Below are 17,668 nucleotides of genomic sequence, written 5' to 3'. Positions count from 1 at the left end.
GCCCCCACTCCAGCCTTTTCCCATGCCTGACTCCAACCACAGGTGCTAAAGGAGACAGTGAACAGAAAAATTAGATCCATCTCTTACAGATATCTACCCAAGCCCAGTTTCAAATATCTCCATCAGAAGCCTGGATGTTCACGGCTAAGCTGTGTCTTTAACGGAGACCCTTTTTGTGACCTTGCTGTGCTCCTACCTGCCCCAAGATGAGTGTTGGCCTGGGGGGCCAGGGTGACTGGAAAGGGTAGCTGGGAAGGACAGGCTCCAGGTAGGAGGAGAGGAGAGCTCTCTTGTGGCACCACCTGGCTGCGGTTACTAAGGAGGGGAAAAGTGGACTCAGGTGTGAAGCAGGCTCTGTGGGGGAGGAGATTAGAGGGGGCCTCAGGATCTCCAGGCCTTTTCTGCTTCCCTCAGGAGAAGAGCTGTGGCAGAAGAGAGGGTTGAGACAATACCACCAAGGTGTGTGTTTGGTGGGAAGGCTGGATGGAGGCTTCTGCACAGAACAGAGATTAAACTGGAGCTAGCTCAGCAGTAATGAAACCCAATGGTAAGGTAAGATCTGGATCTTGTTGCTGCTGCACTATGTATGTCTTATTAGAAGTTTATGCTTGATCTTTGAACATGCATTGCAGAGTAGGGTTGTGTTTTCCTCGGTAGCTGTTGCAGCGTGGAGTAACGTGCTTGATTACTCCATGTAATCCCTTATTTTCGATTAGCTGAGAGCAAAACATGATTTTGCTACAGTGATGTTGAACTGACGTTTGCAACTGTGCTCCACATAGGCTCACTGATTCTTTCATCAGTAGCTTTACCCTGTGGAATAGGCTTTGGCAAAGACTATGTGGTTTCAGTGCTTTGCATTGAGGGACCTCTTGCTGTGCCCTAAAAGGGATTCCTTCTCAGCAAAGGATCTGCTCTTTCTGTGCATCCTAACAACGCTGTGGAAACCTGGTTTACACCAGCTCTGCCTGTCTCACTTGCCCAAGCAGGATAGTTTGTTTTGATGATTTTTTTTCTCCCTTTCTTTAAAAGGGAAATATTAGAGTTGTGCTTTCCCCGGAGCATATGCCCCATGAAAGGAAAGGAGGCCCCACTAAGTAGGAAACTCCTGCAACCTTGCTGCTTGTGTAGCTCCCTTGGGGCCTTGTGGAAACCAGCTACATTGGCTGAAGCAGCAGGCCCCGCTGGTGCGTGTACGCTACAGGAGAGCCGACTGTTTTCACAGCTTTCCCAGAAGAGACAGTACATGTGCAAGCTGGCAAGGCAGGTTGCTGCAGCCCATCTCTCCGCTACAAGAGGTTCTCCAGGGCCAGAGTGCGCAGAGGGGCTGACCTGGCCCCAGCTGCGGGGCTGAAAGGCAGCAGCCGTGTCCGGCCCGTGGGAGCAAGCTCGAGCCAGGAGAGGCTCAACCTGTCTGCTCAGAGGTGCGGGGAGGAGGCTTGTTTTCCCTGTGCTGTGGCCCTGGGCCTCTGCCCTCCTGAGAAGCCAGGACTTGTAAATTTACAACACCAAGATGCTTCCTTCAAATGTTGGGCCCACGTCCTGACTCGGACTGCCTTGCTGGTGCTCCCGAGGGATGCTCCTTCTCCTGCAGGGTGCTGGTGTGTGATTTCTGATCCTTTAGACACAGGCTCGTGCTCTCAATAACCAGACAGGCGGAAGCCTTAAAAGGATTGTGCCAACTTTCGTTTTATTTTCTCTTTTGAAATGGGATTTGGGGAAGGGGAAGGAGAGGAGATGTGCAAGGGGGAGCTGATCGTCGCAAGAGGGAGCTCTTCGGATGTACGCGGGCAAAGGAATTCCCATCTGACTGGAAATGACTGAAGCACTAGAGCATGAGAGGCAAATCACTGTCTTGGTGGACATGCTTGTTCTACGGGGCTTGGTTTTAAGGTCTACTTCATAGGTTATTTCATGTACAAAACAAAACAGCATATTTTAATATATATGTCTATATATGTATTTGTATATATATATAATATATACACACACATATTCTATATCTTTACAACTCCCACTCCCTAAAGGCTTCAAGTCTTAATGGCCATGCGTATATATGCATTATAAAGAGATATGCCAATCGACTGAGGCAGCACTTTCCTTACCGGCTGCGGGATTGGCTGTGTGATAAATAGACCAGCAAGTTGTCTTCAACTAAAATCCAACAACCTCACACGTGTGGGGAGAGGGGTCAACCAAGCATTGAGTAGTGGCACCATGTTGCCTTGTCCCTGGCTGTTTTCTGTAACTGCAGTGTCTGGCTGGTTTTGCTTTCCTGGGCCCCCTTGTCTCTGGGGAAAGGAGTGGGGAGCCCTCACACCTGGAGGGGCTGGAGGGTCAGATTGCAACATGTTCAGCTTTGCTGCCCGCAGGTCAGGCACCTCGCGCGTCAGGGGCTCCTATTTCCCCTCAGGGATTCCAGTAGACTGTTTTGGTTTCTTTACCAAGAGGAAGAAGGTTTGGTGGGCAAGGGGGAAAAGGGTGTAGGAGGGGAAAGACAGTCAAAATTCACCATACGATAGTTAGACAAATCTTCATAGAGGTCCATCTGCCTGCTTGTCTCTTTCACTCTCTCTTTCACTCTCTCTTTCTTTCACTTTCAGTCTTTCTCTTTCACTCTTTCTTTGCAGGACGTACACTGTTGTAGGGCTAAAGGTCTCCTTTTGTCAGGCTAAGGTCAAGTCCCCGATGGGTAGAGGGCAGCCCTTCATACAGGCCTGTCCACGGCATACTGGCAAGGGCTCAGGTTGGAAGCTGCTGTCTGCACCGCCGGGTAGGTGAAGTTGGCGTGCTGCTTTGCCTTCAGCCTCAGGCTGGCCAGGCTGGAGTTGCATGTGTCCCTGTACATGTAGGGGCTGGCTGTCGAGGCGTAAGGACAGGCACTGGATGAAACGGCAGAGTTGAGGCTTGGGCTGTTCAGGTTGTTGATGTTTCCCAGGTTGTTGAGGCTGGAGCCTGGTACTCCGGTCACTGCCGAGGGGACCATGGAAGAAGGCATGGTCATGGAGGCGATGGAGCTGGGTGGGGAGAACATGGGCTGAGAGGAGAGAGGACTGACATTCATGGAGTTGAAGAAGGGGAAGCTCTTGGCTGACAGGGGGCTGGTGGCAAGCCCCTTGGTGGCCCAGTTGTTGTAGGAATAGCTAGAATACATGTCATCGTAAGGCTGCATCAGTCCGTTGAACTGGGCTCCAAAGCTATTCTTGCACAGTTCGGCCTGCTGGTTTCTTTCCCGTTTCCTCCACTTAGCTCTGCGATTTTTAAACCAAACCTGCAAGTGAAAGAGAAGGGAGGAGGGAGGGAATCATTCCGGGTTATTGCTTGGCGCAGGCTTTGCTTTGGTCTCCTGGCCCAGCAAGGCAGAGAGCGGTGAAGAGCCTGGAGTTATTCCTAGGGAGCTGGTCAATAGGGAGAGTGAGCACCAGAAAAGCTGGCAGGGTCATGTCTGTGCTGTAGAATCATCTACTGGGGAGAATCATCACCTAGATCTAAACTCAAGCACTGCTACTTACAATACACAGAATAATCCTACAGTATTTGAGGCCATCTAATGAGTAATGCTCGTGACTTACTGTAGGCACTCAGCCCTACCCTGCTGCATGGATACTGATGTCAGACAGTGGTGCTGGTCCTATGGAAGTGGCACATTCAGCAGCCTCCTTCCAGAGCCCTTTCAAGTCTCTGCTGTAGCTCTGACTTACTGTAGCTATGGTGGGTTCATTTGGCACAAACTGATGCAGGACACCAAGGAGTGACTGAGGTCTGACCAAGGATCTGGACTATGTTTGCTTCCCTCATCTCTTCTGTGGGAGGGTGCCCTTCTGAAAAAGGGCTGAGGTGATCACTGGGGACATGATGTTTTAAATGATACAGCCAAAGCCCCAAGAGCTCTTATGTCTGAAGTCTGTTTCCCAGTTACTACTGAAGGGTAGGAAACCAGTATGCGTCCTGGCACAGACCAGAGCTAATGGAGACAGTCACTAAGACCTCCAAGCCTCTGAGGCCTGCCTTCCGACCTATCTCACTCAACAAACAAATGCTGTTTACATGGGGAAAAGGGAAGACATACTTGCTTGTATTTCCAATACTGTGCTGTATTTCCAAGTGATCACAGCCCAGGAGGAGAGGCTGGGGTTGTGCACCTTGCAGGCAAGGCATTTGGGGAACGTGACTTGAGAGCTGCAGAAAATCAACTCTCTTGTTTTGACTTCATCTCGGCTTGGCAGGGGAGGGACATTAGAAGTCTGTCTTCTAGCAGGAAAATTTGTTAGTGCTAAAGGAACTTGAATAATACAACTTCCTGGAGTGTGGAAGCTGCTGGAAGGCTATTCATGGTACCGCTAGCTCATATTTCTAGTAGCGGAGAGAAGCTCTCATTCCAGCTGGAGCCCTGCCATGTGAGACCTGTGACTGCACCGTGGTTCAGGGTACCCGAAAGAGTGCCCACACTAATAAGGCTAAGGCTGGGGGATGCGGGCACAGCAGGGCAGGTTTGCATCACGGCCAGCTGCCACCCCACAAGCTCAGGCTGTCTTAAAGAATGGGGAAAGTGAGAGGGCTGCAGTCCTACCCGGACTCGTGCCTCTGTCAGGTTGGTCCAGACTGCGATCTCCTCCCTGGTGCTCATGTCTGGGTAGCGGTTTCTCTGGAAAGTGGCTTCCAGCTCCTGGAGCTGCTGGCTGGTGAAGTGAGTTCTCTGCCTCCGCTGCTTCTTCTTAAGCGAGCCGTCTTCGGCGTTGGAGTCGTCCGTCTGGTTTTGCTGGGACTTCTCCGTGTCTGCGCGAGGAACACAAAGGTGGGAGGAATCCCCTGGGTTAGCTCTGGGGCTTGGATGAGTTCAGGGAGACCTGTCCTCGGGGCAACCGGCGCGTGCTCGGTAACGCCGCCTCCTGCCGCGACGCTGGCCGTGCTGCTGCACCAGGCAGAGGCTCCCGTCCCCCTCCCTCGCTAGCTCTGCAAGTGGGCAGCCACCTCGCATCAAAATATGCTTGCCCTAGCAGCTTGCCCTGGTTTAACTGGAGTGACAGATGTGAAAGTCCAAGTGGACAAACTCTGATTTTCATTTACTGCATTTAAGCTGCTCCCTAACACTCCTGAGTTCAGTTGATGTCAACCCAGTTTAAACCATAGAGATGAGAGGTTTTTTGTTTTGTGTTATATATTCTTGTGTTTTCCTGCACCATTTGTTTGATATCAGTTCTAAATTGGACTCTGTTAGCTAGGTGGAGATTTTTGTCTAGAAAAGCCTCCAGATCCAGGATGGAAGGGGAAGAGGGAAAAGGACACTGAAAGTAGTCAGTGTGGGTCAGAGATGTGAGCTGGGAGTTCACATCACTCTGCCCATCCTTGAAAAACATCCCAAGGCTTTGCATGATCATGGCAGAACGTACCTAGGCTGGCTATTTCCAAATGTGCTTGTATCTTTCTGTCTAAGGCTCCTCTTGGGACAGTTGAAAGGAAATTGTCATTTATGATACAACAAAATGTTCAAATAGTGGGGTTTTGGCGGGGGGGTTATTCTGGATTTTTTAATTGATTGATCAAAAGGTTTGAATTTGCAGAGACGTGAAGAGGGAAGGCAAATTGCCAAAAATAGCAAGTTGGAGCTCTTAAAATGCAATCTGGAGAAGCATGGATTTTTAGCCTCAGCCCCACTCCCTCATACCTTGTTACTTAGGTGCACTTTTTTTATTTTTTAAAAAGTAGGGCAAGGAGGACATTTTGGTTTCTATTAGACCTTACCACGGTGCATTTCAGCATCTCTCTATCTTTCTACCCCTGCCCTCGTCCTCATTCGGAGATTCCTCTCCTAGAGGAGATGTCTTTTGTTTCGTTACTTCAGTGAATACCTTAATTTTCTCCAGTGTTTGCACTGCTATCTAACTGAAAACTTAAACATCACCACATCAGCACGCCCTGCTGGTCATTAAGCCCAAGGCTCTGCACTTCTGCCTGCGCGGAGCCCTGGGCTGCCGCGGCGCTGCCGCTGCGGAGGTCAGCCAAGCCGGGCGCTTCTCCATGCTGCAGCCCCTCCCGGGAGGCCGTCACCCTCTGAACTGGGGCAGAGTGTGACGACAACTTTTTTTTTCTCCTTCGTCAAGAGAGAACATGACAACCTAGTCACTCTGGCAATGAATGGAGAGCTGAGAGTAAAGGAGCACAGGGACGATAACAAGAGCCTGTGTTTAAAAGATCTGCTGCTGGGGTCAAGAAAAAAGTTAGCACAGAAGAAAACTATTCCAGTGAAAATGAAAGATTTCTGATGCTCAGCTTCTCCTGATTTAGCAGCATGGTAAGATAGATTCAATTGAAAATGAATTTTTCAATGCAGGGGGGGAGGTGTTCTTCTCCATTCAGCTAAGCTAAGTAGAGATTATTGCAAACAATTGCCAAATCAGTGTGTTTGGGAGGAGGAACTTTTAGGAAGACTAGCACTGCTCTGCCAAGATTCAGATGCAAGTGGGTTGTTTTTTTGGGGGGGGAGGGGAAGGGGTGTTGGTTGGTTGTTTTTGGTAAAATGGAAGCTAGTTTAAAAGACTTCAAAGTCTAGAAAAATCTTAACACAGAAGCTACCTTAAAGAGACCCTTAGAAAGCAGAGAAGCAAAAAACAGGAACCTGGAATGTGGTTGGGTGAAAAAAGGATGTGCTTCAAGACAAACGGATGTGCTTTGGAAACGGTAAGTCCTATAAAAGCCAGCTGGACGAGAAGAGGCATAACAGTCTGAAAAGCACCTGAGCCCGGCAGGGAAGCGGTGCTGCCGCAGAGCGGTGCTGCACCCGACAGCAGACAGTTTTCCTGTGCAGCCAGGCCCTTGGAGATGCTCCTGTCCCAAGAGGCTGGTGCTGTTACCAGCCACTACATGACTCTCAGGCAGTGTGTTAATTCAGAAACCTCTCCATGCCGCTCCTGGAAAAACCCCCCTTTCCTCTACACCAGCCTTCCTCTGAGGGGAGAACACCTGCAGGAGAGACCCCCGCTCTCTGTGGAGGAAAACCTGGGCATGGGTCCAAAGAGACTTGTCTCTGGGAGTACGCACCACACAGGCAGAAGCAATGCAGATTCCCATGTGCTCCCCACCAGCCACCTCCATTTGTGTGGCATGTTTAATGCTAGCTACGAGCAGACAGCAGGAAAACTAACGCAGAGAGCTAGCTGGCTATTCAGAACAACTCTGAGACCACTGGAGAGGCCTCTACTACATGTTGGCTCACAGCAGCAGGACTCAAGCTAGTAGTGCTGAGCAGGAAGGCACTATCTCCCATTCCTAATGCCAGGACTGAGTTAATCTTCCCATTGATGTTGTAATAGCATGAAAATTTGGGTGTACTTAAAACAAAAGAAGCCATGAGACCCAAGATGTGACCAAACTGAGGCTGGCTGCAGTCTTGCAGTGCTCTCGTTGCTACTGTGAGCATCCTCATATGGGAGCCCAAATTCAACAGAACTCCTGGAAACATGGTCTTAATGTGATTTTTTTTTTCCTAGTGGTTATTGCTATGGCGATAGATCTGACTTCCACAGCTCAATGCTCTAAGCCAGTGTCGGAAAAGGGAGATTCTCATGTTATCCCTCTCTAAAACAGATTAAAGGGGAGTGATGCCACCACATCTGAGTTAGTTATTAGGAATGATTCAGTACAGATGGATGAACAAACTGAATATTGTCCCTTCATTTGCTAAGTCTGAGTTAATTAAGTCCCTGATGTATACATGGGAGACAAATGTGGATTTCCAGAGGGGCTGCTGCCAGAACTGAAGCACTATGCCCAGGCTGGGAGGTTCTGCTCAGAACTGCACTTTCCTGTGCAGGAATAAGTTATACCAAATGGTGGGTGAGAATGGAGTAAAGGTACTAACTACATCTGGAAGTACCAGATGTACTGGTTCTACATATAGGATGTTGTACACTGCCCTGAATCCATGCCAAGTAGCAGAATAGGAGGTGAGGCAGGGTGGTTCCTTACCTCCTCCCCCGCTGCCCTCTTCTCTAGCTCTCCTCCCGGTCTGTGCTGCCTGATGAAGCTAGCTGAAGAGGGTGTTACAAACCACTCAACGCAATAAGAGGTCACCGAGGATCTCTGTGAGCTGAGCCCAGACAAGCAAGGTTTATGCTCCATTCCTAAGGGTCTCTCCTCCTGCAGATAAAGGAAGGGGAGCCAAGGAAAAGTGGGGCTGCTTTTCCTGAGAAAGGCAAGAAGTTCCAGAAACACAGTCCTGCCCTGTCCAGGCAGGACAGTGGTGCACTCTGTGCTCTTGCTGATATTGGTGTCAAGTGCCCTGCTTGTACGGACACTGCCTGCCTCTCTAGATGTTAATACACAAGCTGACAGCCTTTGCATGCAGGTAATGCTGGCGAACAGCCACCTCCTAGGCCAACTTTATTTCTAGACTATTTAAGACAGTGGGGAGTGACATACTCAGGCAGCAAGCATTTATTGTCAACCTAAAATAGGTTGTGGAATATATCTTGTGCACGTTCGCCCCCTCAATGAAACTACTGTAGTCATAGCTGGAATTAGCTGCTCAGGCTGTGTGGAAAAAAAGTCAGCACCTAAGTTGGCAAATCTGTGCAATGACATGGTGGGCTTGATAGGGAAGGCCACTTGAATTGAGATGAATGTTGTGCATCCAAAACAGCTGACTAGGAGCCACCAAGCTTGGGAATTTGCCCAACTAAGGTACAGTGGGGAATTTAGCTGGTGAATTCTCTGACCATAGCTACCCCCAGGGTAACTCCCTTTAGCGTACTTATTTAGGGAGTTTTAATCTGCATCATTATGCTTGTTAGCTTTTGCATGCAGCTGAGCCTGGAGGCTTTACACAGGGAGCAACAGGCTATCCGCATCGTTTGCCTCTGCTTGCACTGGCACTAGCAGGCAATTTGCAAGGGAGAGCTCACATTGCCCTGTTGCCTCCAGAGTGAGGGTACAGAGCAGGCACAGGACAGACGCAAATGCTAGCAATATCATTTGGTAGCTAGTTTCTGAGAAGATGTGAATGATGATGTTTCTTCTTCAGAGCCTGCTAAGGAGGTTTGGGGGTTTATTTAGTCTTGCCGGAATGGCGAAAGGCACCTCCTTGGCACAGAAGCAACCTGCTGCAAAGCCTTGTGCTGAGGCATCAGTGACCAGACACTTTCTGTTAAAGCCAGGACAAAATAGTATTTCTCCAGTCTTCTTGCTGACTGAATCTGGACAGTTCAGCCAGAGGCAAACGCAACTTGAGTAGTTAAATAGAGTTTAAAAAGGGGTGTGTTAGAGGGGTGGAGGGCCAAGTTTATAAGTAGACATAGCCTTCCCTGCCTCGACTGGGATTTTCTGTGTTGCAGGGAGAGCTCTCCTGCTCCAGGAGCCCTGATTTAGGTGAATAAAAGAAATCTTGGTTGGGCAGTGACCTGAGCTTACCTGGCTCCTAGCTTTGCCACTCCTGTGGGGTGTAGCTGTGCCCTCCATGAGCTGTGGTGGGAAGCCGGCCCCAGCAGCTGGTGCAGGGTCATGGGGGCTTTGCCAGGGCCCTGCAAAGGTGGATTCCCACAGCTGCTTGCTCTGCTCCTGTCCCTCACCAGAGAGGGGCAAGGGGCCAGGTGAGGTACAGCTCCTGCCTCCAGATGTGTTTTGTTGCTGGAACAAGCTGTGCCCACTGTGGTCTTGCAGTGCCACGCTGGCTCATGTGCCAGCTGAAGCTTGGCGTGCCACTGGGAGAATCATGGCCAGCTCCCACAAGCCACCAGCCACTTGGGTCCACCCGCAAGGACAGGCTGGGGCCTCTCATGTATCAGGAGGCTGTGTTGCTTAAGGAGGTATGGAAGGACAGCCCCCACTTTGTAGGGGAAAAAGGTTAAATTTGGATTGAAAAATCCAAACTTGGAGCAAGGAACTCTTTCTTACGATATTTTCTGTAGAGCACCAAAGGACTCAGGTCCACTGTGAGCGGAAGGCCTTCTGTATGTTGGTACCCAGAGCCTTTGGTATCTCTGAACAGGTGTCCTAACACTGCAAACCTTGCAAACTACCCCCACTGCGACCGCATCCAAACCTAACACTGGTCAGTATGCACAGCTTGCACAGAGCCTGCTCCAGCCTCCCCAGCGGGGGAAGGAGAGGGTCTCCGTGACCTGGCACTCACCACTGTGGTCCTGTCCTTTGCAGCTGTGCTCGTGCTGGGGGGTCCCGGAGTCGGAGAGAGACAAGGCTGGGCTGCGAGCCTCCGAGTCTGCCAGCAGGTTGAAATCCATGAGGCAGGAATGGGTGGCGGAGGAGGTGGAATCTGAAAAAGCAACCAGAGGGTGATTAGGGAGGTGAATCTGGGTTGGTGACCTCTTCCCACCCCTTCTGGGAGGGACTTGCCAACCCTTGAGGAAAAGTCTAGGGAAAGCAAAGGCTCCCTGTGTGATCCTTGGACCCCTCTGAGTTTCCTGGCTGGAAAATGGACATGCCAGGCTTTCTGCTTAGCCTCCCTATAAATCAAATATCATCTAGTGGCACTTCTATTTGCAGCCTTCAGAGAAAGAGCCTCCAATTTATAGGTGACATTCAGACTGAAATAGCAACACTGTGAGCATGCTGTGTAATAGAGATCTGAGGAAGTAGTTCTGGGCCAGCCAAGTGCTGTTAGCACCTTCCCCAGACATCCCGCTCTCCCCATCTTCCCTGCTGTACCTTCCGTCTCCTTTCTCCTTCACTCCTCAACAAGTTGGTCAAGCACGACTAATGCTTAACACGTGCGGGCAGGCCAGAGACCGCCAACGCAGACGCGCGTGCACCCGCCTGACAGAAAACCGCTCCTGTGCGTGGCGGCAATAGGAAGGCACGCCTGCGTGCACAGACGGCGCCGCGAGCAGAGACCTGGATCCATGCAAGTGAACACCGTTCCCTTCAGGCACGAGGACCATCAGAGCCTGAATTAACACAGGGATCACGTTACACACCCTTGGGTGTCCGGGGACAAGTAAGCTTGGCCGAAGCAGCAGCTCCTCAATGAAAGCATCGGAGTTGGGAGAGCTGGTGATGCTGCTCTCTGGATCTGCAGGCACCCTTGGGAGTCCTCTCCCACCTGTCTCCATCTCTCTCTATCTCAGGATAAATTATTCTTGCCATGGTTTTACTTGGATGCACCTTTACCCTGTGTCTGTGACTATATTCTTGGGAAGAGCTCAGCTGAGAGCTGCTCTGTTCAGAGCCATGTTAGAAGTTCAGAGAGAGGCAGGTATGAGGCAGGAGGTGTTACAAGCCCCACATGTCCACTTGGAGAGATGAACTAGCCCTGTATTTCCCCTGAAGTCTCAGTGTCAGCTTGTGAGCTGACTGCATGCAGTCCGATATATTGTCATGAATGCACACGTGGGTTTAATGGTTTCTGAAAGTTGGCTGGTTTGGGAAGGATCAGTTGGGCATAGCAGTTTCTCCATTTCCTCTTACCCAAGCTAATGTCTCGCCTTTCCCAGCTAGGGAACCTGTTGCTCTAAAATGTAGTAGCAACAGATGCAATGTGTTGGGGGGATCTGAGGCTTCCAGGCCTAGGGCTGCTTAGACCAGGCATTTGGGATTTGCAAATTAGAGGTCACTTGTAAAGATTGAGTTCTCTTTTTTAAAAAGGTTGCATGGCCTCCTCAAATGCATGTGTGTCAGGGACTGAGCCTTCTGAAGGAATTATTTTGCCTGGACTATGCTAGTGTTAAACATGTAAATAAGAGATTAATAACATAGCTGATGCACCTCCTTTGGAGATGGATGACGGTGACTAAGAATGTATTTTCAGAGCTGTCTAAAATCTCCTGTCAGCTCAAGGAGGGCTGCTGCCGAGGACCTTGGCAAACCTGACCCATGCTTGCAAAGTGTTTTCAAGGCCATGGGGAGAGGGCAGGAACCCATTTCTAATGATTATTCTTCCCTGGTTTCTGCAGCAGATCTTGGTCATGACCTCCTCTCCTCCTCACCCCCCAGCAGGTTTTTCTCGCTTTCTAGTGCTTCTTCAGTTCTCCCCTTCACCTGACCTCCATCCCCTGCCCTTCCCCAGCACCAAATCTGTCACAGACTGGTCTCAGTCAGCCCTCTCTGAAAAGCAGTGTCTAAAGAGCGGAGCTGGTGCTGGTTTCCCAGACCTTTGCCTTGGTTCAGGCTTTTCATCTCCAGTTGGAGAGAAGTGGCAGGGACTCTGTATTTGCTGTGAGGCTGGTTTCCATTTCCACCTCGTTGCAAGCCTGACCTTTGATGTCTGCAGACTGCACAAGCTCCTGGCAGCAGCAGGGCACAGCCCTGTTGCTTTTTGCCATGTGTATGTACACGAAGTGATGTGACAGGGGCTGTGTTTTCTTTAATACCTTTGCATGGAGTAGGGGGAGTCCATCTGCTGCTGATATTGCCATGGCTTTTAGCATTACTCTTGGAATTATGCAGAAACGCGCAGCGAATTAATTCCATGGATTAAGTCTTGATTAAGATGTGTGTCACTTTGCTGTCTCAGAATTTATTAAGAGCCCTTCTTGAGGCGATGGCAGATGGAATTTCTGCCCAATGTTTGTAGATGATAATTTCCCCTCTTCTACAGCCATTTGCATATGATTGCATCTGTCAAGCACAATTTCCTCTCTTCTAGGGCTTGACTCTCTACTGGACCAGATTTAAGGAGGAATTCAGACTCCTGCCTTGCCATAACTGAAGGACAGTGTTTTCCTGTGCAGGGTCTTATCTGCTCTGAACATCTTGCACCACTTTCACCTCTTCTTATCTGGAGATAAGAAAACCAGAAGGGGAGTATTTTACAACTGGTTTTATATCAGAAAATGACTACTTACGATACATAAGGGAATCTGGTCCTAATAGTTAAAACTCATGCTTCATCCTGAACCACGTGAGTGCAGTGGTTACCAGGTTGATCCATATCAGCAGGCACAACATAGTGTTTAGCCTGCCTCAGAGATGCAGCGGGGACTGAGATTAAAACTGGTTTTAAAGTGTGGCCCATATTCAAGTTGAAACTAGGACTTATGACTCAGAAGAAATTTGCTTTTTGAACTAAATTTAAAACTAGAAGGATTTCAGAGAGGATAGTGTATACGTATATATGTAATTATATACCTATCGCACATGCCCTATGTAGTGGCATTAAGCAAGGCCTTTTCAGGTTACTCTGAGCAGATCACAGAGGAGCAAAACAAAAGGCAGAGGGGGATCCGCCCTGCACCATTAAGAGGGTCTGCAGGAAAAGTCTGCAATGAGCTTTGTCGCAGTGTATTTGCCCAAAGACACCCCCATGCTGCCACGGACACAAAAGGCTGCCAGTATTATTCTAGATTATGCAGCCCTTTTGGATTTAATTACAGGAGCTCTCTTCCACGTTGGATAGATATCACTGTAGGCAGAGATGGTAAGAAAGTCAACACTAAATCTTCACAGCATTTCTACCAAGTTGTTTGTCTGTTCTTGGGGAGTTATTGAAATTGGCACCTCTGAAATGTCTCTAGATAACATCAAATTTACCATCTCCTTTTGCGTCTTCATGCTGACCTTCTTTTAATGTAAAAGAAAGGTTTCTTTAGGGACAGCTTCTGTACTAACAACATGGAGCCAGGCTTGCTCAGAGTTTTTGTTTTTGTGTTTTGTTTTTTTAATTAACCCTGGTTCCTAACCTGCATGTGTAACTCCTGTCTACATACATAACTGCTTCCAAGATGAAGATTCTCAAATCTGTAACAAATAAGCCTCTTCTTCAAGCCACTCTCTACACGCACCCTCTGCCAGGCTCCTTTCTGGCATTGCTGGCGACCGTCTCTGTGGGGACGTACCAGCAGAACGGGGAGCAGCAGTGCAGAAGTTGTCCATTTTTTTCCATACAGGTGCTGTGATGGGCAGCTGGGAAGAGAGGTGCTCTGGCTCTAGGTTTTTTCTCCTTTCACATTCAAACTGTTTGTATTCTTGCATCAGTGCCAGACTGAGCAAGCCAGGGTGACCGGGGGCAGGAGGAAAAGGGCACTTCTGCATGAGTCCTAGTCTCCAGGACAAGGGAGGAGAATGACCTTGCTTATTTAAAAAAACAAACAAACAAACAAAACCCCCAAGAAACAGCAAGTACAAGTCCCCATGGCTTCTCTCCTGATTCTCAGTAACACTCCGCTCCATCACCCAGGAGCAAAAAATTCTTTGCTTGTTTTTTATGGAGAGGTGGGAGGAAAGCATAAAAGCCAAAGGCAAGACAAGTATGGGTTAATTATAGCGGTGGCTTTTGTAATGTAGATATTGTCCACTGAGAGCTGCCTTGAGATTGACAAGTGCATGTTGCTGAACTCCCAGTTCAGCTGCTGAGCACACCTACAGATCCTCTTCGACAGGTTTATCGGCAGGCAAGAGGCTGCCTACTTAGTTGCTTGATGTTATCTGGCTTCCCATGGGCATATAGGGTATTTCAGCAGGGTCCTGAGATCTGGGATCCCTTGGCAGTGGTGGCACCAGTGGTGACACAGGGATGCGAAGAAAGCCTGGCCTGTGGGCTTCTTACAGGAGACCAGTGCAGGATGTAGAGCTGGGAGCCTCTGGCCAGCATAGTGGTCCCTGCAGGCTTCGTTTGGGGAAAGCTGGTCTCTGCCAATGGTCTAGGCTTATCGTTCAAGCTGAAGGGTGCTCTACAATCAGTTTGAGAAGGTTTTCTTTTTTCACTCTGCTCTGAGGTGAACGTATGATGTTACATTAGATTTCTTAGGGTCAGAGCTGTCTCTTCCTACTCCATCAATCCAAAAAATCAAACTGCTGGGAGTAACTAGTTTCCTGATGGCATTTAACCAGCTGTTTTTCCTCTCTCTTAGAGGCCGCCACACTCTCTCATGCTCACCTCTCTCCTGTGGGCTGGTTGCTTTTAGCAGAGATACACATTTGGGAGTTTAATTGTACGTTTTCAGGAAGATGATCTGTCCGTCTACACTTTGGTCTCCAAGAGGGGCTGAGCTAAGGTAGAGTAACCCCCACCTTTCCCTCTGCCCCATGTTGAAGAAGGACCCAACTGAGATGGTGCTAGTCTCCTCCCACGTGAGCATTTAGTGCTTCCAATCCCCATATGCGTTCGTCTGCGGGGACAGTGCGTTCAAGTGCCTGCGGGCTGGGGTTTTGAGCACCACGGGGTGCGTGGCACGTGAATCACGTAACACACAGCCAGGCTTTCCTTGCATGCCGAGACGGGCGCTGCCTGCTAGGGGTGCTTTTCCCGCAGCTAGAAAGCAAAAAGGGTGGGACACAAGACCAGAGTTAATCTTCATTTCCTCAAGACTACAGAAATAAGTCTAGGGGGAGACCAGGGTCATCTACTGCAAAACCTTTCAGTGTAACTTTAACTCTCTAATCTTAATGGAATTGCAACAGGAACCAAGAGAGACCATTAATCATGGGAAGATAAACAGCAGCAGCAAAGCGGTTACCCGGAGCACAGATCCATTATGGGACATGCGAGCGATCTGCCTGCTGCCGGCCGTGCACAGCCCTAGGCTGGCTGAGCGGCGCTTCCAGGCGCTCGCTCACGAACGGATCATCAGCCTCCAGCACGGGCTGAGTCACAGTTTATTATAAACTTCACTTCTCGATTTAGTCCTCGCAGCTCGGCGCTAACCCCTGAGCTCTGGCACCAAGTGCTTTTGCAGCACAGGGTGCTGCTTTGAAGCCTGGAACTTTTTTTCCTGCTGTTACTAGGAACGCTCCGTGTTTTATCGCTGTCAGAGCAAGTTGTTTCAGACTGTCCCATCGCTGGTCCAGCCGGGCACCTCCCCACGCACGGAGCGGGTCCACGTTGGCCGCGGCAGCCCAGGCCCTGGCTGCCTGGCTTCCCGGCACGGGTTTCCTGCCGCTGTTTGCTTTCGGCCGTGTTCCACGGAGAACTTCCCCGATAACGTGGGAGGGGAGTGGGAGATAAGGCGCCGACGATGACTTGGCTTACACGTAGGTAAAACCCCTCGGCTGCTCTGGGAGCCCGTTCTTCATCTCCGAAATGATGTTAACGAGCCCGTGTGAGCCAGCTGATGCAACGAAGCAAAATTCCTTTAAGTGCCTCCAGATCCAGAGGTGGCTGGCAAGGTGGGAGCAGCCTCCTGTTTCCTATGCTTCCGCACGAGCCCGGGGTAGGGGAGGCAGTGCTGGCCAAAACGTCTGCTCCAGGCAGCAGAGGGTTAATAAATCATGAGTATTACAGAGGATTATCGCAGTGGAAACGTCCCAGCGCATTGGCAGCTCCGTCCCCACGTCTGCAGCAGAAGAGCTGGCAGTGGCGCGTGTCCCGTTTGCGTAGTCGATGTCCTGCACCGTGCCCCGGGTCGGGACGGAGCCGTGATGTAGCTGTGACCCCACGCAGCGCGTCGGCCTCCCCGGCGTCTCCCCCGAGGCAGCTGCAGCCGTGGCTCCGCTGACCGAGATGGCAGGGCTGGGGGAGGCCGGGCATCTGCAGCAGCAGGGAACGGCACTCTTGCCCGGCTTATTCCAAAGCAAGTTATTTGCGTGATGCTGCGCGTCTTTGGCCCCCGATGCTGCTGCTAGCCTACCTGGATGCTCTCTTGGAGCAGCACCCAAAATTTGGAAATAAAGAGCTAATCCTAACGCGGAGGGAAAGTCTTGCCAGACTTTCCGCAAAGGTGTGTTTTGCTAAACTAAGTGTTCAGGCTTCTTACGTTGTTGTAGAACTTGCACCACAGGTCGCACCGTGTGCAGCTGCGTTTCCTGTATTCCTTGAATGCTCGGCCTCAGCCGGGCTCCCGGCCCCGACGGCATCAGCCGGCGCTGGGGTTTTCTTTCTGATAGACTATGCAGCTATATGAATAAAGCTGTGCTTTGTTATGCCTTATTTTGTTTGTTAGGCATCTGGAACCAAACAAACCGCTAAAGGCTGGGTTTTGGCTAGGAAAAAAAAATGCAATTGTGTGAAGTTGCCAGCGTGGTTAAGTAGCATCATGCAGAAGTGCCGCGAGCATGAACCTCGTTTGCAGTTACGAGTGCGGAGGGTTAATGGAGGATTGGTCCTTTGGAGCAATTAATGACTTTGCTTTCGATAAGGGAAGAAAAGAGGCTGATTTAAGCTCCAGAAATTGCGCCTGAGCGAATCCCCCGGCTGAAACGAAGGACGTGCGGGAGCGGGCTCTGCCGACCGCGCGGGCGCTGCCTGGCGCCCCGGCAAAGGCGCCTCCGCGGGCGCCGCCGCGGCTCCTGCTGCCGCCGCGGCTGTGAAGTCGGCCCCGTCGAGGGTGGCTGAGAGCGGGAGATCGCGCGCGGGGGGTGCCCCGCTCCGGCCGGGGGGTTTGTGTGCAGATGGCGGGCAGCGGATGACTCTCCGGGAGATGTCAGGGTAAACAAGCCCGAGAAAGCCCCTAATCGGCGGGGCTGATGCGCGGGGCTGAAGGTCAGGGGCGCCGCGCCGCGCAGCCGCCCGGAGGAGTCCTTCCTTGGGGGGCCGGGGGGGTGCCGGGTCGTTGTTTTAGACCAGCCCCGTGCGGCCGAGCGGGTCGCGGGGCTGCGGAGGCGAAGGGAGAAACCGGGGGCCCGACGAGCCGCGGCGGCTCTGCTGGCCGAGGACACGGGAGCCCAGAAGCGGCCGGCTCGCGCTGAGCGACGCGCTGTCTTCAAGCGCAAACCCGCCGCGCCGGAGGGACCTGCTGTCTCTTGTGCCTGGCTGTGAGATTTCCCGATGGGTTCCCCCCCCCCC

The 17,668-nt window shown here is 50.8% G+C and overlaps 1 protein-coding gene across 2 annotated transcripts in view; it reads right to left on the bottom strand.

Annotated features, from left to right (window-relative positions):
* Positions 1–1,679: 1,679 nt before the first annotated feature.
* The window catches only part of PITX3 (paired like homeodomain 3), a 22,290-nt gene continuing 6,301 nt past the window's right edge, over positions 1,680–17,668 (bottom strand). The window contains exons 1-4 of one of the 2 annotated variants that reach the window (XM_085312188.1): positions 12,321–12,420; positions 10,127–10,267; positions 4,571–4,776; positions 1,680–3,271 (exon numbers count right to left, since the gene is read on the bottom strand). In XM_085312188.1, coding sequence (XP_085168314.1) covers positions 2,708–3,271; positions 4,571–4,776; positions 10,127–10,267; positions 12,321–12,420 — 1,011 coding nt within the window. In that variant the 3' untranslated portion in view covers positions 1,680–2,707. Of the gene's footprint in view, positions 3,272–4,570; positions 4,777–10,126; positions 10,268–12,320; positions 12,421–17,668 lie in introns of those variants that run through there. The other variant, XM_085312187.1, reaches the window with a different exon arrangement.

The sequence above is a fragment of the Rhea americana genome, unplaced genomic scaffold (assembly GCF_003343005.1).
Source record: "Rhea americana isolate MKP2758 unplaced genomic scaffold, rheAme1 scaffold_36, whole genome shotgun sequence".
NCBI classification, from domain to species: domain Eukaryota; kingdom Metazoa; phylum Chordata; class Aves; order Rheiformes; family Rheidae; genus Rhea; species Rhea americana.
Note: the sequence above shows the minus strand (reverse complement) of the source record. Positions and strands in the feature narration are given on the sequence as shown.